Source organism: Hordeum vulgare, chromosome 4H (assembly GCF_904849725.1).
Source record: "Hordeum vulgare subsp. vulgare chromosome 4H, MorexV3_pseudomolecules_assembly, whole genome shotgun sequence".
NCBI classification, from domain to species: Eukaryota; Viridiplantae; Streptophyta; class Magnoliopsida; order Poales; family Poaceae; genus Hordeum; species Hordeum vulgare.
The window spans coordinates 592336182-592361400 of record NC_058521.1 but is presented as its reverse complement, the minus strand read 5'-3'; the positions used below and the strand labels follow the sequence as shown (position 1 = coordinate 592361400).

The 25219-nt window shown below is 43.4% G+C and overlaps 2 protein-coding genes across 3 annotated transcripts; both read right to left on the bottom strand.

Moving 5' to 3' along the window:
* Positions 1–1277: 1277 nt before the first annotated feature.
* On the bottom strand, positions 1278–10870 carry LOC123449850 (DEAD-box ATP-dependent RNA helicase 29). The gene is made up of 11 exons (XM_045127201.1): positions 10365–10870; positions 8144–9305; positions 7995–8052; positions 6868–6969; positions 5946–5985; positions 5701–5777; positions 5514–5566; positions 5053–5134; positions 4919–4969; positions 3806–3932; positions 1278–1890 (listed from the first exon to the last, which is right to left on the bottom strand). The coding sequence occupies exons 1-11, from the start codon at positions 10804–10806 to the stop codon at positions 1511–1513; spliced, it is 2574 nt and encodes an 857-aa protein (XP_044983136.1). The 5' UTR covers positions 10807–10870; the 3' UTR covers positions 1278–1510.
* A 9043-nt stretch (positions 10871–19913) lies between these two features.
* On the bottom strand, positions 19914–23734 carry LOC123449849 (mechanosensitive ion channel protein 6-like). Of its 2 annotated transcripts, XM_045127199.1 has the most exons (5): positions 21820–23732; positions 21180–21303; positions 20790–21083; positions 20491–20693; positions 19914–20344 (listed from the first exon to the last, which is right to left on the bottom strand). In XM_045127199.1, the coding sequence occupies exons 1-5, from the start codon at positions 23643–23645 to the stop codon at positions 20062–20064; spliced, it is 2730 nt and encodes a 909-aa protein (XP_044983134.1). In that variant the 5' UTR covers positions 23646–23732; the 3' UTR covers positions 19914–20061. The 2 variants fall into 2 exon arrangements, with proteins under 2 accessions (XP_044983134.1, XP_044983135.1); XM_045127200.1 differs by lacking the exon at positions 19914–20344 and having other exon boundaries at positions 20497–20616; positions 21820–23734.
* Between the last annotated feature and the right edge of the window lie 1485 nt (positions 23735–25219).

Genomic DNA, 25219 nt, shown 5'->3' with positions numbered 1-25219 from the left:
GTCTACTGGCTTAGGAAAAAAAAGTCTGATTTTTCTCTTAACTTTTAAAAATTGATTACAATACAAAGATGTTCATGAATTTGACCAATGTTCACAAATTTACAAAAAAATCATAATTTTGAAAAAACACAAATTTAAATAATGATCATGGATTTAAAAAAGGTTTGAATTTTGAGAAAAAACACAAATATGGAAAATTGTAAATTTAAAAAATAATCACGAATTGAAAAAAAACAAAAGAATAACCAAGACAGAACCACAAGGAGAAAACGCAGAAAAAAATACACAAATAATTCTAGCTTAAAAAATCGACCGAAAGGGAGTTCAATGGTGCCTCCTACATGGGCCGAGCAGTACATAAACTACTCGCTATGAGGCGCACGCGTTCAGTTGGAGCCAATGGGTTCGACCCAAAGTTATGAAATGGTTTTGTACCTTTGTTGGTTCCATCTGGAGATTTTGGTCAGCATAAATTTGGATTACGTTAGTAATTTTGATTAGTTTGCACAGTCTAGGGTCTCAAACCATTGCCAAGCCGGCTTGCCTGCCCGTCTTTGGTTCAGTTTGACAGTTTGTTCAGAAGTTTTGTCAAATGTGTTAACGACGGATCTGGGGTTTTTCTCCAAGCCGTACTTTTCGTACAAATTTTCATTCCATCCCCCCCCTCCCCTTGTTCATAACTTCTAAGATTCTAAGCTTCCTAGGAAAGTTGGATCCTGATGTGTCGATTTGGAGCCATCGGTCGGCCCATCTGAATCACCGATGTGCGATGAGCTTGGGTTCACTCCAAGGTGAATGTGCCGCCCATGCGTTGACCGTGTAAGAACATCAGAACCACACACACACAGAACATAGTTCGCCACACACACCAGACTGCCGGATAAAAACGAAGCCAACAAAAAATAATACATTAGCTTAATTAAAAGTCAGCCCAACTCAGGTGAAACACACAACAACTGACCGCAACAGCCCGTGTAAAAAAAAAGGCGTAACTCATGATCAAAGAGCAGGGCCGAATATCAGAGCTTGTGTTCCACTAAAAAACTAAGCAAAACATGTGTCGCCCTCACGTTGGAATTTCGTAATCGGGCCTTGTTTAGTTGCAAAGCATACATGAAAAAGAAACGGTATTGTTTATTTGCATAGTGCTGTAATGTATTTGGGACACAAAGTAACTTGCCCATGAAAATTAAATACAACAATTTCGTTTTGACTCCAAGGTGTCATCAGTAGTTTCTCTATTGTGCTTACCAAAATCTCACAGGCAGTACCAAATATTGGATGCGAATCAGATTAAACCCATGAGCAAGTACTTCTCATCACAACAAAGGCGGTTACATTTCTGGCAAAAATCATGGTTATTTCCCCGGCTATCACAATAGAACTGAAACAAAACTGCATTAAACCAGGGACCCGGACTAGGGCAAGTAACAAGCACGTGTCATATCAGAGGCACATGCTTCTTTCCTGTTGGTTCTACAACAATATTTCTTCGTTGTGGACAAATTAATCACCTGGCACCCCTCCCTTTGGGGTTGCCTTTTCCTTTACCTTTACCAAACCCTTTGGCGTTGCCTTTTCCGCCCCCTTTTCCTTTCCCTTTCCCTTTCCCTTTCCCCTCTGGTCTTCGGTTCTTCTGGGATCTGCTGTCTTGGAATTTATCATCCCTTCCAGATCCATTAGGCCTCCTGTTTTTCTGGAACTTTCCGGGAAATTTACCGTCTTTTGCAGATTTGTCATTCCAGCGCAGATCTTGCATCGCCTTTTCCTGCCTGCCCTTCCGCATCTGTTGGGGATTTCTTATCTCTGATGGCACATCAGCATTTGGTATAGACGAACGGCCGCGGCCAGCTGCAGGGTATCTTCTGTTTCCTCCTCTTTGATAGCCAGCTGGAAAAGGTCATAGCATCAGGCCTTGTTACATACTATGACAGTAATGATATCCTATTTTAAATATTTACAGAATTAACAGTTTGAAGAAACCAAGCTAACATAACTGTAGTAAGAATACGACAAGAGCAAGGGGATGCAAAAACACAAGACATAAGCAACCAGTAAGCATATGGCTTCGAGGCTTATTCCGTTGCAGTGAAATCTGGTCAGCATTTTGTCACCAGAGTTGCTTTAACTATACTCTCAGGTTTTCACTATACCACAAATAATGCACGTCCAAACATTTCATGACACATATGGCGCATGGTGCCAATAGGGGGTAGATGACTACCTCACCCATAGTTACTTGATTCACGATTCATTCTATTCGCAATTCCCAGTTTACTACCTCACCCAAATCGGGTTCGCTAAGGGAGCATACATCAGTATTCATGAACATAAATGTACCACATAGTTCCGTACACAGAAGATTTGGTAAATAGGCAATGCCAGAAACAGGCCTGGTTAGCCCACATCAGAGCTGGCCAAACGGGCCAGCCCGGCGCGGCACGGCCCAGCCCGCCATAAACGTGTCGGGCACGGCACAACCCATAGGGGCACGATTAGTATACAGGCCATGCCATGCCAGCCCACATGCACAGCCCTCCACCAGGTACGGCCCAGGTACCATACGGGCCAGCCCGCCCGCCTGCTAGATTGTTATTTGGGGCCAGATTTGGCCTACTGGGCTATTCTTAAGGCTATATATATATAAGAAACCTAAATCAAGATAAAATAAATAAATGGGTCGTGCCATGCCAGCCCACATGCCCAGCCCCTGGCATGCCGCGTGACGTGTGTGGGCCGTGCTGTGCCAGGCGTGCTACCGGGCCGGCCCAGCTATCCCAGCCCATTTGGCCAGCTTTGGCCCACATAGCTCATCATCAATCCCAGATCCCAAGTTCCAATCCTAATAAGCACCATGACTGCCTACCGTGCCGAGCGCCAGCCCTCCAGTTTCTTCCATCTGCTTCCAAAAAACTCTCCCAGGGGATTCTATCAACTCCATCATCCTCATCTCATCCACACGTGACTCAGGGCTATGGCTGCAGGTGTGTCCCCATACTATGCCAACCTACTCAACAACATGCAATGCCGACGCCCAAGACAAGTACTCAATGGCAACATGGCATTGCTGCAAAGCACCGCCTTTCCATTTTTCTGTCCATCTTGGTTAAATTTAATTTTGGTCCACACCAACGAATCGGTCAACGAATTCGAACCCCAATCTAGATCGCTGTTCGGTGTGGTTTAGTGAATCTGGTAACTATGGTCTTACCTGGAGAGAATGAACATTGAAGAAGAAGGGGAAAGGTGGAGAGATGAAAGGGAAAAGGAACCAAACTAACATGCGGGGCTATCTTTATTTTGTCGGAACCAACTGATAGTTTTGTCAAACGTCAACCTAAGTTACTTGGACTTGCTACGCAAATGGACACAATTCAGGCAGCCCAAAATGTAATTTACAAATCTGGCAAGTTAAGTGGAAAAGCACGCAACTTACAAAGATCCAGTGTAATTTGCTTCGAGTACAAATACAAAGAAAACCAGATCAAGGATGAGAATCATCAATCTGTTCAATAAGATGAGCCTCCCTTGGGTAATATAGCTCAGACATGCTTACCATACATGTATTTTTCAGAATGGATCTGTGGATGAATAGGAAAGCTAAAACAAAAATCAACTGATTGGATGCTCATATAAAGCTTTATTGAAGATGATAGGCCCAGTAAGAGCAAAAGTTAGCTAAAAACAGCCTTGCAGGAACCAAATTGGCCAGATTGATGAACTATAATGGACTTCCTATAAATTTAAAGCAAAACAAAAAAGACAACCACGTGTGATATTAGAGGACAAAATAAAAGTTGGTTACCTGGCGTGGATGTGCCCCCTTCTGCACCATCGTTTCCACCAGAACTGATTGCTCTATGTGACTTCTGCTGCCATTTCTTATAGATATCTTTACTTGCCTTTAACTTTGCACTGCTTTCCGTTTTAATCTGATCAGAATACCAGTAATCAGAAGTTTTAAAATTGTGCCAACTGCTTGTCTAGACTCTAGATTAGGTAAGACATGTCTACACAAATAATCTAGGTAGATAGTAGATACACAATAGAGCACCATATTATAAAGGCTTTGTACACACCTCAAAAACACGGATACGTGGTTGTTATTGACTGTTGCTGGCTAGCAGGTAATCTGCTGATCCTAGAACTATACTTACTTTTGATTATTATCTTTTAAGTAGTCGTATGTATACACGTATTGCCGCTTTCCAAAAATGATGTATTTACATCCCTATCGGTGCAACTTAGGTACACACTGAATATTATATGCTATAGAAAAGATATGCAGTATTGCACTTCTCAAACAGACTTTCTATGTGCAACACATTTACACATGGCTAATGTATCAAAAATTCCTCAATATATTGTTTTGGAGTAACTTAACACTGTGGGAAATAATATCCCTATTATTATCAACTAACCTGAAAGAAATGCGCGTTATGTCCAATGAAAATTTTAACTACTCATAACCAACAAGTTATATCGTTTAGATAGGAGCCATGCATAAAAATCATATGGTCCTAATTTTCATAGTAGAAGAATGTATTAAGATTTTAAATCATAGTCTTCAGCATTGAAATAATACCCTCTTGTTGGAGATTTACATGTTTTACCATAATAATACGATTCCAGATTGTTCATTAGACCATTACATACCAATCCTGGCATCAGAACATATACTTTTGGAAGTGCAAATGCTACTCCCAATAGTTTGTTCCAGAAAATGTTGAACACATAAAACAGCACTAAACTTGCAAGATATTAAAACTGAACAGGTACATATTTTAAGCTGTCAAACTAGAACGGAAAAGGATTAGCTACTCACATCTAGATTATGAAATTAAATTAGCAATCACAGTGTATACACATCCAGCACTGTAAACATGGTATAGGAAGAAACTGTATGCACAAGATGTACCTTTCCTGTAGAAGTGACACGATCCCCATTATTCAACTTGACAAACTTGTTCTGCAATAATAAAATATAAGGATTAGCATGACCAAATGTGAATTTGCATATTGCAGATCAATATGTTGCTAGGAAAGTTATACCTTCATCCAGTGATATCGAGTTTTCTGGGCTTGCATTCCAGAAGTTTCATCATCAACTAAATCAAGGACAGCAGCATCCAATCTGCACACATCATTAAGCTTTATTCAAACTGGCATGGTGTTGAAACTGCAATCCCATTTCATGAATAATGAGAGCAAATTTGGATAAGTCAAATTATTTTGCAATGGAAGCATGTGCTTTCTTATAACTGAACAGCAGACCCTACTCGGTGCCAGATTTTTAAATAACCATTAGTTCCGTTGTATTTTCAGCTGAATCATGACCACACTCTACATGGTAGGAATTCAAAACCAGCTTTTCTCACCACTTTTCCTACACCAGTACATTTCCCAGTATTAGATATACTGATCATTTGCTATGGCTATTGATAGTGGCTCACTTCCACATCAAACAAATAATCAATCGTACATCAGGAAAGTAGGAAACGTCCGCAGCATACCTATCTTGTACAAATCCTTCATTTCCCTTTACTGACAACCCAGCTTCTGAATGCTGAAGGGGGAAAGGAATAATGAAATCAATATTATGCAAAAAAGCTACATCAAGCAGACTGCAGTTGAAGGAAATTAATAAAGATTCCTAGTGCAGTAAAAATTGTGAAGGATATTTCGTTTTGAGCTGCATACTTGGTTTTGAGGCACTGAACTTATGTAGTGATCCTCATCTCTAAAGCTCTGCGACTTCCGCTTCTTACCACAAACTTCTGAAATCGACAAGATAATGAAAATATTATAACCACCGTAACAAAAGAGGATGAACTTTCTCTAGTAATACTGTTACAGAGCTCAAGATGCACTTTGACGCTAAAACAGCAATGGCGGGTATTAATCTCACTACACTACACCTCACAGAAAGGAAAAGAGCTGCTGACCTTTCTTCTCCCAATTAGAAATGTTTTCTGTCTCTTCTTCCTGCATAAAATATAGCCATAAATCACTGAACGAAGCATAATAACGAAGTACCATATTCAGTGTGGCACTCACAGAAGAATGAATAAAAGTAAGCTTATTAACATTAGTGTTATGCTGTGCATTAATCTATAACATTCAAAGGGACAAGTAGAAACTGCTCATAAGTCACGCAGAATAGGCCATATACACAGAACCGGTGTGTAGTGGATACCAGAACAAGTACAGTAACAGTCATAACACTGAAACTATCAACCTACAAAAACAATTATGGAACAACAAACAAATTAAATTCAAATGAATCTGGCATCATTGATGCATCTGCTCTGTGTTTCATCTAAATGAAATTTCAGCATACATAAATAAATACTGCTCCATCGCTGCATGAAGTTGAATTGCTAAATTACTGAGGCCAAATTATTCAGAGCACTCTATAGAAGTAAATATTGCAGACAAAGCACTAAAGAACATCACAACCAAGACCATCATCTGCATGTGCTGCAGTTTTTAACAAGTCGAAGACACATAACTGGTGCATATGAGGCCATTTTTTAGTCAACACACAGACAACAGTCATGCAAAAGTATTGACCTTTGAGGCCAGTGCAATAATATATTATTGCTAATCAGCTATGCAAGAAATGAATTCTCCACTTTAGTTTGTTCCAGGCATCTTTATTGGAACAACCAATTTTTTTAGGGCTAAATTTCCCATACAGATGCTTAAACCAGTAAAGATTGTGATATGTAGCATTTCAAGGTACATTAGGTGTATCGAGTGATTAAGTTATGTCAGCACTACATATCTAAGTGATTGTTTGCAACTTCCTATGCTTAAATGAGAAGTGGAGAACAAACAAAGGTGTGACTTCAGAGTAATAATTGCCTTTGTTGCCAGATCGCCAGAATTCTTTTGATGCACCAAATTTATGATCCCCTCATGGACTTCTCTTTTCTTCTTCATCACATCCAGCCATTGACTGCTACCCTACAAGGAAGACAAAATGGTCATGTTAGTTTTAAAGGATACGGTGATATGCAAAAATATGTATGGTTTGCTTGAACCCCATTTGGAGTGCCTAAAAATCATGGTTCCAGCATTAGTCAAGTAATCAGAACATAGTTGGTATACTAACTGCAGGTTCTTTGGTAATACGCCAATTTAGCCACTATCAATGAGTACAAGGATTTATGTCACTTCTCAATCCCAAAATTCAATTAGAAATCAACATATAGAGATTTAATCTCATTTCTTTGATTTGTTCTCCTCTTCTACGCCCCCCCCCCCCCACCCACCCACCCAAATAAAAAGAATGTTCTGATTGCTCAGGCAGTCCCTGCCACAGCGGACTTGGGCATGCTGCATGTTGTTTTTGAAACACTCAACTCCTAGCAGAGAGGCTGGATGTGCGAATGGTCGACTCTTCTGCAAATGCTGCTATTGTAGAGGACATCAAATTTCAGATGAATATGTGGTTCTCTAAATGCAAGGTGCAGGCTTGCCGGCGTGAGGTGAATACTGTAGCACATGAACTAGCAAAAATCAGAATCCCGTGCGAGGCTGATGGTTTCCTATGTTGGGAATATGATGTTCCAGCCAAAGTGGATGTTCATGTAATGGGCGAATTGCCTAACAGTTAAGTAATAAAGCTATTGTTTTCCCTTAAAAAATACCCAACTGTTTATGCATTGCAGAACCAGTAAGAACTTGTGCCACCAGGGACATTTTTCATTAGAAACGCTCCATTTCCCATGCTATTACAAGTTAGCTCAAGCAGTAATCAAGTATTCAGATCAGAGGCCATTATACTAGCTGCATGTCGCAGATGTAGGAGAATAACTTAATACTCCTTCCGTCCGGAAATATTTGTCATAAGAATAGATGTATCTAGATGTATTTTAGTTCTTAATACATCCATTTTTATTCATTTGTGAGACAAGTAATTCCGGACGGAGGGAGTATGATACTGAAATTTCTCAGAACTAAGAAAATAAGCTGCAACAATGCATTACTTTAGAACTTCTTGATCTAGCAGCTTCACCTTCAGCCTCTAGAATAGTCTGCTTTGGCCTGATAAGCATTAAGAATGAAAAAGGCCCATTAGATGGCACAAAGTGAGCAAATACAAGCAAAACAAATAATTGCTAGATGAAGAACCTACCGAAATGATTTCAGCCGATCCGAGAACGCAATAGCTGAAATTTCATCAGGTCTAAGAACATCTCTGAAAATTGGATGAAGACCTTCACGAGGCAAATCTTTTGCCCTTCTGACAGATTCCTTTGAAGGCATAGCGCGAGTCTTCAGATACAAACGGAAAGCATTAGCGCATGGCTTTTCCAATGCAATCAGATCTGTGCATCCACTGATGACTTCTTTTACTCCATCAGAGCAAAGATCAAGTATTGTCTGAGGAAAACGGCCATATATCGTTTCACCATCAGCAAGAGATTGGTCGATTTTTAAATTCATTCCATCCATGTCTTTCAGCAGTTCATCCTCCGTTGGAGCAGGTCTAAGAGGTTTTGAAAGAAAGAGATGTAGGTCCAGTAAAAATGGCATGTCCTCTGATGTGACAAATGTAAATGCTGTACCAGTTCTACCTTGCCTAGCTACTCGGCCAACTCTATGAACAAATAACTTGGGTTTAGCAGGAAAGTCCCAGTTCACTACATTGTCAAGCAATGGAATATCCAAACCCCTTGCAGCAACATCTGTCACTATAAGTAGCATGGTCTTCCTTGCCCTGAATCTTGAAATGTGAATAGTGCGGGCTTCTTGATCCATGGCACCATAGGAAAGGGAAGCTTCTAAGCCCTCTTCTCTGAAAAGAATATTCAAGAACTCTACATGATACTTCGTTGAAACAAATATCATTGTCTGTTCCTCAGAGCTGATATGCTCCCGGACCAAATACAGCAAAGCAGCTAGTTTCTCTTCCTGACGCAGTGTGAAAAAGGCAAGCTTCAGATCAGGGCTGATCTTTTTGTCCAAATCAAGTCTTATGACTTGAGGATCACGCAAGCCAGCTTTTGCGAACTCTGCAAGGGCTTTCGGCATAGTAGCACTGAAAAGCAATGTTTGCCTTGTATCACTCAACTTGTGTAGAATTTTGTGTAATTGCTCGGCAAACCCCAAGCTAAAGAGGGAATCCGCTTCATCAAATACAACATATTCTACTGATCGCAGTGACAAGTCATCAACCATTGACAAGATGTGCACAAACCTACCAGGTGTTGCAATTACGATATCGGGATTATCAGCCAATACTTCAAACTGACTCTCCATACTACCTCCGCCAACAATTAGGCCAGTTTTTAGATCTGCAGAAAATACAAAATTACATAGGTCATCAACACTTAAGCTTTTGTTTTTAGCTGCATATAGACGTACAATAGTTCTATTCAAAAATATTCTAGATCCCTAGTAGAACTGTGTACAAAAAGTAGTACTCCCTCTGTAAAGAAATATAAGACCTTTTAGATCACTACTTTACTGATTTAAAAGGTCTCGCATTTCTTTCCATAGGGAGTAACTCCGAAATAATTGTTCAATATCAAAGTCACTAATTTACTACATATCCCAAAAAATATTATATGCTGCATATTTATTATTACATTTTGTGAACTTCTAATAGAGGGTGTAGAATAAACTATTCCAAATTATTATGAGGATTCAATCACCACTAACAGTTATCTCAAACACCATGTTTCATATAACTTCATATCGCAAATTGGATATAGTGACATAATGCATGACACGTACAAGATCAGTTGTAATACATACATGGAAGTCTTGGGTAGAATAATAAGCAGTGATACTGAAATACTTGATGCTACCCATATTACTAAGCATTTTTATCACATGCATACATGAAGCAACCTGACACAGACTGTTCTAAGTAGTACTCCCTCCGTTCCTAAATATAAGTCTTTTAAGAGATTTCACTATGTGTCAACATACGAAGCAAAATGAGTGAATCTACACTCTAAAGTATGTCTATATACATCCGTATGTAATCCACTAGTGGAACCTCTAAGGCTGCGCTTGGATTGGGTGTAAAATAATACAGCGGTTTACACGTGTAATTTACCGGTCAATGAGTAATTTCGGGCTGGAAATGAAACGACCGATCGAGGCATGTATTTTTTACGGAGGTATTTCACGTGCAAACGCTGATCCAAACAGGCCCTAAAAAGACTTATATTTAGGAACGGAGGGAGTAGTACCTATCATATCATACAACACCAAGGTCTCAAATTGCCACTACGGTATAAAGGAGAAACCAAAATCCTGAGATCGACCGCTAAACGAATCACAGTTCAAATCAACCCGTGTAATGTATGGCATGGTAATGGTATGGTTATGAGAGCGGCACGCACCGGTGAACTTGCCGAGCTGGTGGGTGAACTTGAGCGTCTGCGTGGCGAGGTCGCGGGTGGGGGAGAGGATGAGGGCGCGGATGCCGGCGCCGGGGTCGCGGTGGCGGAGGCGCTGGAGCATGGGCACGAGGAAGGCGGCGGTCTTCCCTGACCCGGTGCGGGCCATGGCGGCGACGTCGAGCCCCGCGAGGATGAGCGGCATCGCCTTGCGCTGGATGGGCGTGGGCACGCGGTAGCCCTTATGGCGCACCCCGCGGTAGACCTCCTCGCACAGCCCCATCGACTCGAACCCGCCCGACTTGGGCTTCTTGTTGTGCGCCGCCTGCGCCGCCTTCTTCTTCCCCGCCGCCTTCGACTTCATCTGCGGCCGCCGCCACGGCTTGCGGTCCGCCGTGGAGGCGGCGGCGTCGGTGGCGGGGCTGGACTTGCCGGTGGGCGCCATGGGTGGGAGCCGGGGGCGGCGGGGGGGAGACGGGAGATGGTTTGGGTTCAGGGCTTTAGGTCTGAGCCGCGGCGGCGAGATGGGCGTGCGGACTGCGTAGGAGGAGGTGCGCTGGTGACTTTGTGGACCGGGCTGGACTTATCTGGCCCGAAAGGACCAGCACGAATTGGAATTTTGGTCATGGCTCGGCCCATATCGTCTCAGTGGGTTTCATTCTCCATCTAGCTCGGTTGGGCACGAGACTAAGCTTCTTCTTTTTTTCTCAAAACAAAAAAAAACGAGACTAAGCTTTTTTTTACCATCCCTGAAAAAAAAAATACCTTTTTACCGTAACAAGGAGGAACATCTCGGAGGACAAAGATACCGATTCAGGGTTGTTTGGTTCCCAGCCACATCTTGTCTCACTTTGATATACTTTAAGTTAGAAAAGTTTGTTCGCGAGGGTTTAAGTCAGGGGCGATGATAGGCGTTGGTCACCACGCCCAAATTTGGGTGAGTCGTCGTGTTGTTCATTGAATCATTCATAACCCTTCCCCACTCGGTCGATGCACGTGTGCTCGCCAGCCACCTCCATGTTCTGCCCACGCTCGCGCGATGACCCCTTTGCCATCTGTTGCTCTTTGTTAGGGATGAAAATGGATTGGAAACTTTCCGCTCTTCCGGAGGAAAATGAAAACGGAGAGGAGATATGAAAGCGGAAATGAAAATTTGCAAAACGGAAATGGAAATGGATTTTTTAATGCGAAAACGGAAACAAAAACGGAAGAGTGTTTTCCGGTGGAACATATGTGGAAATGGAACTTTCCGTTTCCGTGAATATGGAATTTCCCATTTTTACTATTGGCATACGGCTGCTTTGTAGCCCAACCACCAAATCTCTTCCTATAATATATATATATATATATATATATATATAATAAAGCAAATTTGGTTTCTGGTCGTCCGTCTTGAAAATTACCCCTAAAATTTGCATAAATTACCCACCATGCCACCGGTAAGTAATAAAAAACGTTTCACAAAGCGAAAAATCTTGAACTGGGGAGGCCCATGTAAAAACCTCCTATATTACGTTCTGCATGCTGGGAGAATATCCAGCACACCAAAAAATCTTCTATTTACGGTCAGCATGTCAACAGGGAAAATTCTTCTATTTCCTTCAATACGGGTTGTCTGGAGATAGTTCATAATGCAGTTAAAGGTTTTCTTTAAGTTCTCAATGAATCCTTGAGCGACAGGTATTTGGGGATACCGACAGAAGTAGGCCACTCAAAGAAAGGCACTTTCAAATTTTTGAGTGATAGAATATGGGAGAAGGTTAAAGGTTGGATGAGCAAATGCCTCTCTACAAAAGGGAAGGACGTTCTTATAAAGTTAGTGGCTCAGGCTACTCCAGTCTACTCCATGTCTTGTTTCAAGCTCCCTAGAGGTTTATAAAAATGTTTGTTTATTCAGAAAAACTTCATGCATTTCAAAAAAAAATGTTTGTGAATTTAAAATAAAATCCTCCAACATCAAAAATTATGTTCATCTAATTGGTGGTCAATTCAAAAGAAATTATTTAAACCCGTTCGAAATATAAAAAATATTCACGATTTTTAGTAAATGTTTATAAATTGTAAAAATTGTTCTCGATTTTAAAATTGTTCCCATATTTGTAAAATTGTTCACGAAAGATCTAGGGTGTGTTTGGTTGGAGGGATATCCTCCCAGGGACAGGGATAACCACTTTTTTCTGTGGTTGCCATGCGTTTGGATCTGGGGCGAGGAGGGATAGAGTCAACCAGATGCTGGGAATATTCTCCAAAAAAAAGGATGTGGCCAACCGTCAAAAATGGGCGGGCGGTGGCAACCACTCTGGGGCGGCCGACGCGGCAGGGCGCGGGAGGCGGCCGGCGCGGGAGGGCGGCCGGCGCGGGAAGCGCGACCGGCACGGGAGGAGGCGGCCGACACGGGAGGAGGCGACCGGCGCGGGAGGAGCGGCCGGCGTGGGCGGAGGCGACCGGCGCGGGTGGAGGCGGCCGACGCGGCGAGCGCGGGTGGCGGCCGGCGCGGGTGGCGCAGGAGGAGGCCGACGCGGCAGGATTCCATCCTTCCAACAAAACAAAAAAAGGGATAACCCTACCCTTCCAACCAAACAAAAAAAAGGGCTATCCCCAGCCACCTGGTTGGGGATACCCACAACCACCCTAGTCTATCCCTCCAACCAAACACATCCCTAATGTATGTAGTTAAACATTAATGTTTCTAAGTCTTTGTGACAATATACCTGTGTGAATTTTGAAGAATTAACTGTTGGATGGATCGGATTATTATTGTATGTCTTCTAAAAAAAATCTTGAAATGCAGAATAAATCTTTGAGTTACCAAGATTTTTGACAACCATGATATATATTTTTTGAAAATGTAAAGATTGCTTTAACTTGTGAATAAATTTAAAAGAAGAAACATTTTCTTGCGTTTGTGCACAAAATTTCTAAATGAAGCGATGATATGTGAACATAATGTGGTCACCATCATTGGAGATTATGTTTTTTTTTCGTGGCAACGCACGGGCCATTTTGCTAGTAACACATAATGACACAATGAGCATAATGGATCATTTGATGCCCAACTTATACTACCATATATGTACTCACCTAGACCCTATACACAATTGTCATGTACTAATACAATACTAGGATATGTTGCTAACATAATCAAATTATTTTGTAGACATGTTAGCAATTCATTAATTTTTTGTTGTTGTCTGTATTACTCTATGATTCAAGGGGGTTTGAAATTCCGGTCAATGCCCACCTCTATTTCTGTATCTGTTTTGTATTCGCTCCATGTCTGTTTCCGGTAGTATCTGTTTCCGTATTCATTTCCGGGGTTTCTGTATTCGTTTCCACTTCTGCAAAACAATACGAAAACAAATGTGATAGCACTGAGTTCCGTCTGTTTCCACTCAGTTTTCATCCCTACTCTTTGTGCTCGCCAGCCACCCATCGGAAAATCGTGCTCACCACTCCCCCTCCCTTGGTCGCCCGTGTTTTACTGATGGATGCAGCTCGCCTCCTCGTCGGTTCTAGGGCACGACACCATGGTCGCAACATCCCTGCGCCACTGCATCCACTAGTCACTGTCGTTCGGCTCGCACTATTGTGTCCTCCAGCAAATTAGCAAAACCACAAAAGTCTATTAGTTTGACGGTAGTAACAAAAACACATGTCGGTTGCAGTACAAAGATCATTGAATCCAAAAAAAGACACACCCCGTGCCAGTCGCTGCAATATTATCGTCTATCCCCCCAACAAAAAATTCGATGGATTCTAGAGCTTTTTTGCCGGTTCGAGTAAAACCCATCTCGCCGTCGTCCCATTGCATTGTCGATCGATAGCGGTTGAAAAAATTTCTCCGCCCGGTTCCGGCAAAAAAAACTCCCTAGTATTAGCACCTTACCTCACCGTCTTCACCCCAACATCTACTGGTTGCAGCAAAAATTGGTGTTGGTTCCAACATCTTCAGGATCGGTTCTAACAAAAAAAGCTTCCAGTTACAACACCGGAGCCCCTTCCCGGCACCACGTAGGCAGTGCTGGTTGTAGCAACCCATGATTGTTGGTTCCAGCATCGCCGGCTTCGGTCTCGGCATTACAGGACCCCCTCACCAGCACCTCGTAGCTTCGTTCCATCGAGGAGAGGAGGGGGTGGTCGGGAACAGCGGGCGACATGGTCGTGTCACAAAGGGAGAGAGGGCGCGAATAGACAAGGTATGGGGGGCAGTGTGAGGTGGGAAGAGGGAAAGTGGGTGGTGAGGCATGTGTGGGCCAAGAACCCTGTATGTGGCATGTATCTGTACGATCATGCGCGATCGCACGGTGTGAGCTCAGATGGCCAAAATCATCGCCCAGCAGCAAACATTTCCCTTGAGTTAGATAAGCTTGATCAAGTTAGATGGGTGTTTTCCCTTGAGTTAGATAAGCTTGATCAAGTTAGATGGGTGTTTGGTTCTAGCTATATTTAAGGTAAGAATTTGTTGGGGAACATCGAATGGGAAACAAAAAATTTCCTACGCGCACGAAGACCTATCATGGTGATGTCCATCTACGAGAGGGGATGTGTGATATACGTACCCTTGTAGACCGTACAGCAGAAGCGTTAGTGAACGCAGTTGATGTAGTGGAACGTCCTCACGTCCCTCGATCCACCCCGCAATCAGTCCCACGATCTAGTGCCGAACGGACGGCACCTCCGCGTTCAGCACACGTACAATTCGACGATGATCTCGGCCTTCTTGATCCAGCAAGAGAGACGGAGAGGTAGAAGAGTTCTCCGGCAGCGTGACGGCGCTCCGGAGGTTGGTGGTGATCTTATCTCAGCAGGGCTCCGCCCGAGCTCCACAGAAACGCGATCTAGAGGAAAAACCGTGGAGGTATGTGGTCGGGCTGCCATGGAAAAGTCGTCTCAAATCAGCCCTAAAACCTCCGTATATATAGGGGGAAGAGGGGGAGCCTTTCCTTGGGCTCAAGAGGCCCCAAGGGGGTCGGCCGAGCCAAGGGGGGAAGGTCTCCCCTTCCAAACCGAATCCAACTTGGTTTGGAAGGTGGAGTCCTTCTTCCCTTTCCCACCTCCTCCTTTTTTTTTCTTTTCTCTTTGATTTTCTTCCTATGACGCATAGGGCCTTCTTGGGCAGTCCCACCAGCCCACTAAGGGCTGGTGCGCCACCCCAAAGGCCTATGGGCTTCCCCGAGGTGGGTCCCCCCCGGTGAACACCCGGAACCCATTCGTCATTCCCGGTACATTCCCGGTAACTCCGAAAATCTTCCGGTAATCAAATAAGGTCATCCTATATATCAATCTTCGTTTCCGGACCATTCCGGAAACCCTCGTGACGTCCGTGATCTCATCCGGGATTCCGAACAACATTCGGTAACCAACCATATAACTCAAATACGCATATAACAACGTCGAACCTTAAGTGTGCAGACCCTGCGGGTTCGAGAACTATGCAGACATGACCCGAGTGACTCCTCGGTCAATATCCAATAGCGGGACCTGCATGCCCATATTGGATCCCACATATTCTACGAAGATCTTATCGTTTGAACCTTAGTGCCAAGGATTCATATAATCCCGTATGTCATTCCCTTTGTCCTTCGGTATGTTACTTGCCCGAGATTCGATCGTCAGTATCCGCATACCTATTTCAATCTCGTTTACCGGCAAGTCTCTTTACTCTTTTCGTAATACAAGATCCCGCAACTTACACTAAGTCACATTGCTTGCAAGGCTTGTGTGTGATGTTGTATTACCGAGTGGGCCCCGAGATACCTCTCCGTCATACGGAGTGACAAATCCCAGTCTTGATCCATACTAACTCAACGAACACCTTTAGAGATACCTGTAGAGCATCTTTATAGTCACCCAGTTACGTTGCGACGTTTGATACACACAAAGCATTCCTTCGGTGTCAGTGAGTTATATGATCTCATGGTCATAGGAACAAATACTTGACACGCAGAAAACAGTAGCAACAAAATGACACGATCAACATGCTACGTCTATTAGTTTGGGTCTAGTCCATCACATGATTCTCTTAATGATGTGATCCCGTTATCAAGTAACAACACTTGACTATGGCAGGAAACCTTGGCCATCTTTGATCAACGAGCTAGTCAACTAGAGGCTTACTAGGGACAGTGTTTTGTCTATGTATCCACACAAGTATTGTGTTTCCAATCAATACAATTATAGCATGAATAATAAACGATTATCATGAACAAAGAAATATAATAATAACTAATTATTATTGCCTCTAGGGCATATTTCCAACAGAATTGGCATATACACAGAAAAGTGTGACGGTATTTTCTAAGACAAGTTAAAATGTTGCAAAGAATTTGAGCACCTCAGCTTAGGTAAGTGTGGCAACCATAACATGGCAACATATGGCAAGCGTAATCGCAAACGAAACAAGCCCATCGTTACCTCGAACGAGCCAACGTGCAACGTTTGTTCCCTCGGACGCTTCTTCAGTGCGACCCCCAAACTATCCGAGAGCCAGAGAATATAGGAAGCGCATGGGAGAAAATAGACTCGACCTAGTTAACTGTTTTTTTTTGAAAAAAAAAAGGTATAAAAAAATACAATAATTGCTCATATTGAAAAAGGCAGATAAACATAAAATTGCCTTGAATAATTTTCCATGATATACTTTATAAATCGGACCTCCTACAATCTATATTTTCACAATGGTATATTCAATAAATATGCCATGTATCTTAAAAGGATGGACTATGCAGCGGCGCCGCACCTTGGCGCTCCCATGCAGCGGCTGCTGTACACATGCATACACATGCATTGCAAATCCATGATCCATTATTATTACTAAGTTAAGTATTTTCATCACTTAAAAAAATAAGCTAAGTATTACCATAACGCGGCTAGTCCCCTCTCTCTCTCCTATGCATGCATGGGATGAAATCAACAAAGATTTCCATTAATGTTTGAAATTCAAAAAGTTTTATCTACAAAACCGTTAATTCAATCGATGATCCGCTTTCACCATTGACTTTCTCGCCATGAGTTCTTCGAAACTAGATCCCATGTCGACATGTTTCGTCAACTTTTTTTCATTCATACTTGCCACATTTTTTGACTCACTTGCCATATTATTAACCACTTACTTGTGTGAGAAAAATAACTTGATTGACACTTTTTAATATTGTTCCGTACAAAGCCTTGTAGCAGTTTTCATTATACATGATATAAAAAAATGTCATGGGTTGTGTTTGCCAATTTAAATATGCCAACTTGTCATGTTTACATACAACTTTGCCAGAAAACTATTTTGTGTGCTTGTTAGTTTAACTATGCCGAGTTGTCATATTTAGAAACGATGATCAAAAAATATTTTTTTTGATCACCGGTTCTAAATATGTTGAGTTGTCATATTTTTGCCCGTAATCGCTTAAAAAAGTTGTTTGTGCTTGTCATTTTGATTATGTCGAGATGTAATATTTATACGCAATTTTAAAAAAATTGGCGATTAAGTTATTTTTATCAGACAAGTAAGTACTTACTAATATGATAAGTAAGTGTAACAAATGTGGTAAGTACGAGCAAAAAAAAAGTTGTCAAAACATGTCAAGATGTGATCTAGTTTTGAAGATTTCGTCGAAACAAAGTCAACGGCGAAAACGGATCATTGATCGAATTAACGGTTTAAGAGATAAAAGTTTTTGAATTCCGATCATTTAGAATAAACGTGCCGCACGGGATGTTGAGAATGCGACGCTTCTGGATAGATTTTTCCATCTTAAAAAATAAAATTGGCATACTCTTATCCTATATACGTAAAAAGTTTACCGTGCTATCTTATTTATCTCAACATACAAGCATGTCACATCACCATACAATTATGGATGAGATAAGGTCCACCTTCATATGCAACTATGCATGGAAAAATGCCCACCACCATATGCAACCAAGCATACAATTTTTTCCACTCTATTATGTTTATATTCAACAAATATTTTCTAACCATACATAACCAAATACTCTCAGTTCAGACAGTGTCCAAAACAGTTCAAAGCAAGCTGTCTGAAGCGTCTTGTAAAAACAAACAGGGGGAGTACAACAAATTATATGTATTTTAAATTTTGGTTAATGTGTTATTAATCTAAATATTATATTCCATACAATCAAATCTAACTAAAATATATTACTACAACGGAGTGAGTAGTATTTATAAACAACCAGGTAATGGTTTGATTGCAATTATAACATAAAAAACGAGTTTATCTACATCATGTCAAAAAAACATAAAACAGTAGGAGGTTCCACAAGGCATGCTATGGAAGAAAATGGTTTCTCTAAAAAATCATGGCAAAATGTATAATGTTCACATGGCAAATTCTACATTCCAAAAGAAAAAAAGTACACGTGAGAAGGCAAAATTTTGACATGGCAATGAGAGACCGAACCAGGAACATTGTGCAAAGGATGCCAACGGAAAAAATAAAACATCAGAGAAGGCCAAACATAAAAGTTTAGACCCATTTAAATTAAAAATCTAGAGCTGTATTTAGAGAAAAAAAAATACCCGGGGGCATGCCCCAGTGTGCCTACCCCTGGCTCTGTCACCGATGACAATAAATCCGATATTATACAGAGAAGTATTTACCATGGTATGATCACTAAGATTGTCATGGTGTATACAATCACTCTATTACCAGAACATCGTGTTTCAGCTCCACAAACTATGTCGTATCACACAACTATCTTCCAGTGGCGAAGCCACGTTGCAGCTGTGTAGTCATATGACTACCCAGGAAATTGGTAAATCAAGTCACTATAGGCAATGTATATTACAGTACTAAGCAAACTACTTCAGGAAGCTGACTACACAAGCTAATGTGACATCACAAATATTGGATCTTGACACCGCCACTGCTATCTTCGGCATCTCACCTTGCACCCCTCTGAACCAAGACTCCTACACACGTATAACTGTGCGGCAAGCTAAACAATTACATAAAAATACATGCAAAACTCAAATTAAACTTACAGATACAAAATGCTAGGATAAGTGCTAACATGCAGGTTTGTCTATACTAAAAAAATGATACACCTAACACCTAAGGGCACAATCATGCATAAGGGATCTAACTTAGGGATGAGATCCCCAACTAACCACCCACTAATCCCCTATGAACTTCTCAATGGGCCTTGGTGATAACCGCATCATTCTGTAGTCATCAATTCGTAAGTATAGCATTGCTCTGTTTATACTATACAATCGACTGCTTTCAACATTTTCAATGGCCACTATCTGTACACATCTTTGAGGGTACTAAAGCTTTTGATACTACAGAACACGCTCTTGTGGTGATTATCAACTCTACTCCCTCCGTCCTCAAATAAGTGGACATTTGGTATTCAAAATTTGTCCACACTACTTCTATCTTCACAATGCTCTTCAAAGTAGAAAAAATATGCTTCTCTCCCATCACACGAGAATCAAGACCAGTAACATCCAATACATGGTCTCCTCACTTTTTACATGAATTTAGCACTTTGGATGTGTGGTAATTAAAGAGAGGGATGGTGGCACCTTTCCGTGCATTTTCTGCTTCACTCCATAATTTATTTTAAAAATCTATATGTCCACTCATTGAGAACAAAAGGCAATAGTTGCTACCAGTTGTCACCACTAGACATGGATGGTAATTGTTGTATCCGCGATCTCATAACGGGAAGATGCACCACCACTTCATGAATAATTCCACGTCGTCGGCATCCTTGTGGATTGTAGAGGGGGCGTGTTTCGCACGTTCACGTCGAGCGGCAACATTCGGTACTCGATGTCGAGGTCCCTCAAGACTCTAATCATCTCTTGGAGCACAAGTTCCCTCCTCACGAACCTCATACCCATGTCCTGGAAGTTAAGCGTGTGTCGTAGCCATATGGATACTTTCAGCTTGTTGGTCTCATCTACATCCCGGAGGACAACCATCGCACCAGGGTACCAATGTTCCTTCTTACTGTCAATGTAACTGGATCATCGTAAGGAAAAAAAAACTAATATTAGTTTGATGTGGTAAGACCAGCAGCAAATGACACTACAAACTACAAATGTGTTATGTTTATGCCAATTTGTGAACATATATGAAATTGAGACGACCGAAGCACGGGTACGCACCGTAGTATTCTTTCCTTCATGAGCGTGAGTTTTTCCATAGGAGTGGCGACATGAATAGAGAAGTCAACCCCTTCTCCCATATCAGGACTCCTATAGAAATTGAAAATTGGTTTTGTGGCCAGTACACTGTTTGGATAATAGATCTTTAGGTTATCATAACGAAGAAAGACTGTTGTCATGATATTCATTTCCTCTACAACGACCTAAAATTCAAGTGCTCAAACGTGAGTTAACGAATTAATGCAATGTAATTTCCAATTAAATAAATAAGTAGTGCCGATCGAGAATATATTCATTACCTGAACCTCTTCAATTTCACAGCGGTCACCGACATCGAAAGGATGCATCACGAATAAGAAGATAATTGCCTCAAAAATCGTCTTCAGTGTATTCCCGAATACAAATACCGCCACAAGAAGCTGTGAACTGAGGAAGACAAAGAAATGCGTTGTCGCTACGCCGAGAATAAGAAGCCAGAGAGCGGACACTATGAGGCCAACAACAACATTGGCCATCTGGTTGAGCTTGTTAACTGCTGTTTTTGTATCATTAAGTGTTAGGGCAAGAGCTTTGCGCTCTCTAAATGCATTCACCTGCAGAACGAAGTTCCATATGATATAATGTTAGAGAAGGCATCTTTAAGGTCGATGCAACTTAGTAGATAGTAGAGTACATAATAAGATCATCACCACCCAGTTCTTGAGAGACTTCTTGCCGACCCTACAGTGCTCCTGTGCCCCTTCAAAAAGATGCATAGCTTTGATGGCTTCCTCCTGCTTCATGAAGCGCATCAAGTCTGCCAAGTATATGTGCCTGCATTATTATTTGTACATTTATTTAAGATCAAGAGCCAGAATCTGTAAATTGTCACTGTTCTTAGAACTACAACATTCGAAAATCCCAGGGCTTCGGGCATTTTGTAATTGGCCCTGAACGCCACAATGCGATATAAGTCTAACAATTAACATGCTGTTCATATAATTAAAGAAGTAACAATTAACATGGAGTACTTTATTTGGTTCATATTAATTATCGTTGATTTAGTATACTAACATAGGTGTACCACTTGAGCTCAAATTTCCTACACTACACTAGAGGCAAAGAACTATCTGATTTAGAGTCTAGACAATAGGAATGAATATGAAATGAGTGTTGATGATCTAGTATAAAATTTATACTAGTTTAGTATAAAATCTGCTGCACTTATTTTGGGACAGAGGGAGTAATAACTTGTAAAGAGCTTATATAGTAAAAGATATTATTTCTATAGCTAAATAATTGTAGTTGTGGAAAACTAGAGTATAAGGATGCTAGCAAAGAAATGCTCACTTGGAACCAGGCTTGGCTACGTTATGAAAGATCTGCTTGGCGGCCAGCTGCGCCTCATCTTCAGTACGAATCTGCGTCACCGACTCGCCCCCTTCCCCTGTTGTTGCCTGCTGAACTTGCTCGTCCATTGTGGCGAGCGTCTCGAAACGAACAATCTTCATCAGCCTCTTCATGTTCCACGCCGAGACGTTTCTCTGGTTGAGCCTATGGAGCTTGTCAATGGTGATCCCTTCCTCTGCCTCACGCCGCTTCTTCTCCTTGGACAGCGGGTTGATTCCGGCTCCCCTGGAGATCAGACCCGAGACCCGGCGGGTGCCGTTTAAGCTTTGCCCCGACAGGTTCTTGGTTGGCAAGGCGGGGTGCAGCTCTTTCGGGATGTCCGCGCCGGCGCGCTGGAGCTCGCGCACCTCTGCGATCACGTAGTCCTCGTCGACGAGCTGCGGGCCGGAGAGCGTGTCGATGACGTACTGGTTGAAGAGCGCGTCCTGGATCCGGTCGAAGTAGGTGGAGACATGGAAGGAGGAGGCGAGCACCTTGAGGAGGAGCGTCTTCACGAGCCGGACGAGCGTGGCGGCGAGGAAGCAGAGCAGCACCTTGGTGACGTAGGGCAGCACCGGCGTGCGGACGTGCTCCACGAAGAGGAAGTGCCACGAGGCGAGCACCATGCCGAGCCAGAGCGCGTTCTGCGCGGCGCCGCGCACGCCGTAGACGAAGTAGAGCACGCGCTTGCGCAGCACGAAGTTGCGCTCCACGCACAAGACGGCGATCCGGATGGCCCAGCCGGAGACGAGGCGGCCGCAGATGAGCACCAAGACGAGGAGCTCCCACTTCCATAGGTGCAGCTCCCAGAGCCGCTTCCGCGACAGGGGCCTGATCGCGAGGCTGCACGCCAGTGCCCCGACGATGAGCACCAGGCTCACCCACTGCAGTATGGTGAGACCGTCCAGCTTCCCGCGGTTGAAGTCGTCCGGGATGTCGTCGTCGATGAACGGGTCCTCCTCCTCCTCCTCGATGGGGCCCGACTTGCGCCACTGGCCGGATTTCCCGGTCACACGCCCAGAAAACTGCCCGGACTTGGGAGGGCGCAAGGCAGCCGACTTCTTGCGCTCCTCGTCGGCGGCCGCGGGTGACTGCGGCGGCGGGTCCATGAGCCGGGATCGCGTCTTGGCTCGCAGCAATGGTCTCGGTCCCGCCGGAGTGGGAGCGGAGGTGTTGCGTATTCCGTCGTCACCGGCGCGCCTACGGCCGCCGTCGGCATCGGAATCGGAGCCCGATGAAGAAGAGGACGAGGACCTCTGCCGGCCCTTGAAGGAGACACGCGGCGCGTCCCGATCCCGGGAGTTGGACGAGAACGGGTGTGAGTGTGACGACCTCCCGATGTCGTCCATCTCCAGGTCGAGGTCGAGCAACAGCTCGGCCCCGGCCGCCTTCTGCTTCCGGAGGAAGCTCCCGATGAGGCGCGTGGGCGGGTCCTCGCCGGCCTCCACCGGCTTATTCTTGGGCGAGAACGAAGGGGACGACGATGCCTGCGGCTGCGGTGACGCCGGCCGATTCTTGAAGCTGAAGTCGTCGACGCGGCGCGCGGGGCCGCCCTCGTTCCTCCAGAAGTCGAAGCTCGCGTCGGCCCACCCCTGGGCCGGCGAGCTGGTGGCGGTCGACAACGTCCTGCTGGCCATCGGCGCCGCCGCTCCGACGACATTCCCATCGATGTTGAGTACCACCTCCCGCCGCTGAGCGAGGTCGGACAGCATGGGCTGCTCTTCCGACCGCGTCCGCGACAGCGGCTTGGCTGACCTCAGGATGCTCTTCCGTTGCACCTGCTCCATCGATCGCCGCCGGCCAACACACACATACACGAGTTTATTCTCTTGGGTGATTCAACAGAGGAGGAGTTGCGCTGCATTGCAAGGTTACGGCCCCGGGGTGTGGTATTAACGAGGCAATGGAGAACGACGTGGAGCAGCACCCATAATGAGCACCGGAACGTGGCATGCTGTGGTTGGGATTTGGACACCAGGTAAGTAGCCGTTGTTGTATGGTTAGGAGGACTCTCGTATTCCCTATCCACAAGACGTTTATTTTACAGTCTCACAAAGTGTCTTGTATCTCGTGCTGCAGCCGGCTACTCACCCAGAGTTCGCTTCTCTTCTCTTTCATCCTCTCTCTCCTCCAACTAAGTAATGATATAATATTCTAATCCTTATAACCTGTTTATGTCACCTTATTGTACTTGCTCTATCCTCTAACTAAGTAAGGATATAATATTCTAATCCTTATAACCTGCTTATGTCACGTTATTGTACTTGCTTTAATGCTATTCACATTAGCTAAAAACGTCACTCGACTGACTTTAGCTAATGGGTCAGTTGATTTTGAGATTTCCGAAGAAATTCGTCGGGTGAAGGCCCGAGGGGAGGAAGGAGAGAAGGAAGGGACTCGCCGGAGGGCTATCCCATTATCTATCTTAGGGTTTTGGAAATACAAGCAAGCTTCACATGCAGATACAGTCGAGGATTTACATCTGTTTTTTTTTTCAAATATGTGACTTTGATTTACATTTCAACTGCTTATTCCATCATGTGAAATATGTTGTTTTAAATGAGTGACATCGTTCTCTTTTAACATTTTTTTATAAAGGGAATATATTAATATCACGAAGATACCAATTACACCCAGCCTCTGCACCAGCAAGATATCCAAAGACATGAGAAATGCACACAACGAAGAACAAAATAAACAAGAGAGAAAATAAAAACAAAGACCCCGTCGCGGTGTACAACACCTTGCACCAGAAGCACTCTAACCGCCACCGATACAACACGAGTACTACAACCTAGGCTCTCCAAAAGCAACGTCTCCAAGAAGAAAACAATGCACAAGTGTTGTCATCGCCCAATCGAAGATCTTGAGTTTTCACCCCGAAGAAAGATCGAGTTTCTAAAACAATGCCTTCAACAAGGCCATTGTCAAGTACAACCAATGAAGGTCAGACCTTGGGTTTTCACCCTGGAAATCAAGGCTCACTATTCGACGAGAAACGCCAAAGATGCAGTCCACCTGTGTTGCCACCCCCGCTTGCCCAAGTTGCTTCCGCGAGTCGTCGTGCACCCGACACACATGAAGAACCCGTGCCACATTGTCATCAACACAACCAACCAACCACCAACCGCAGCCACCATGACTTTCTCCAACACTGTCAGATCCATGGAGATCTATGTCCCATATGACCGAATGATAGACCAAACGCACGACCGCATCGATTCCTCTCTAGTTATCTAGTAGCATCGTGTGCCAGACTGCGGAGATCACCGAAAAGAAGACCGGAACTCGTCGGTGGCCGGATCAAGGTTCGAATAACACGTGGTAGTAAAACGGATTCGTATAGTAGAGTAGATATTTG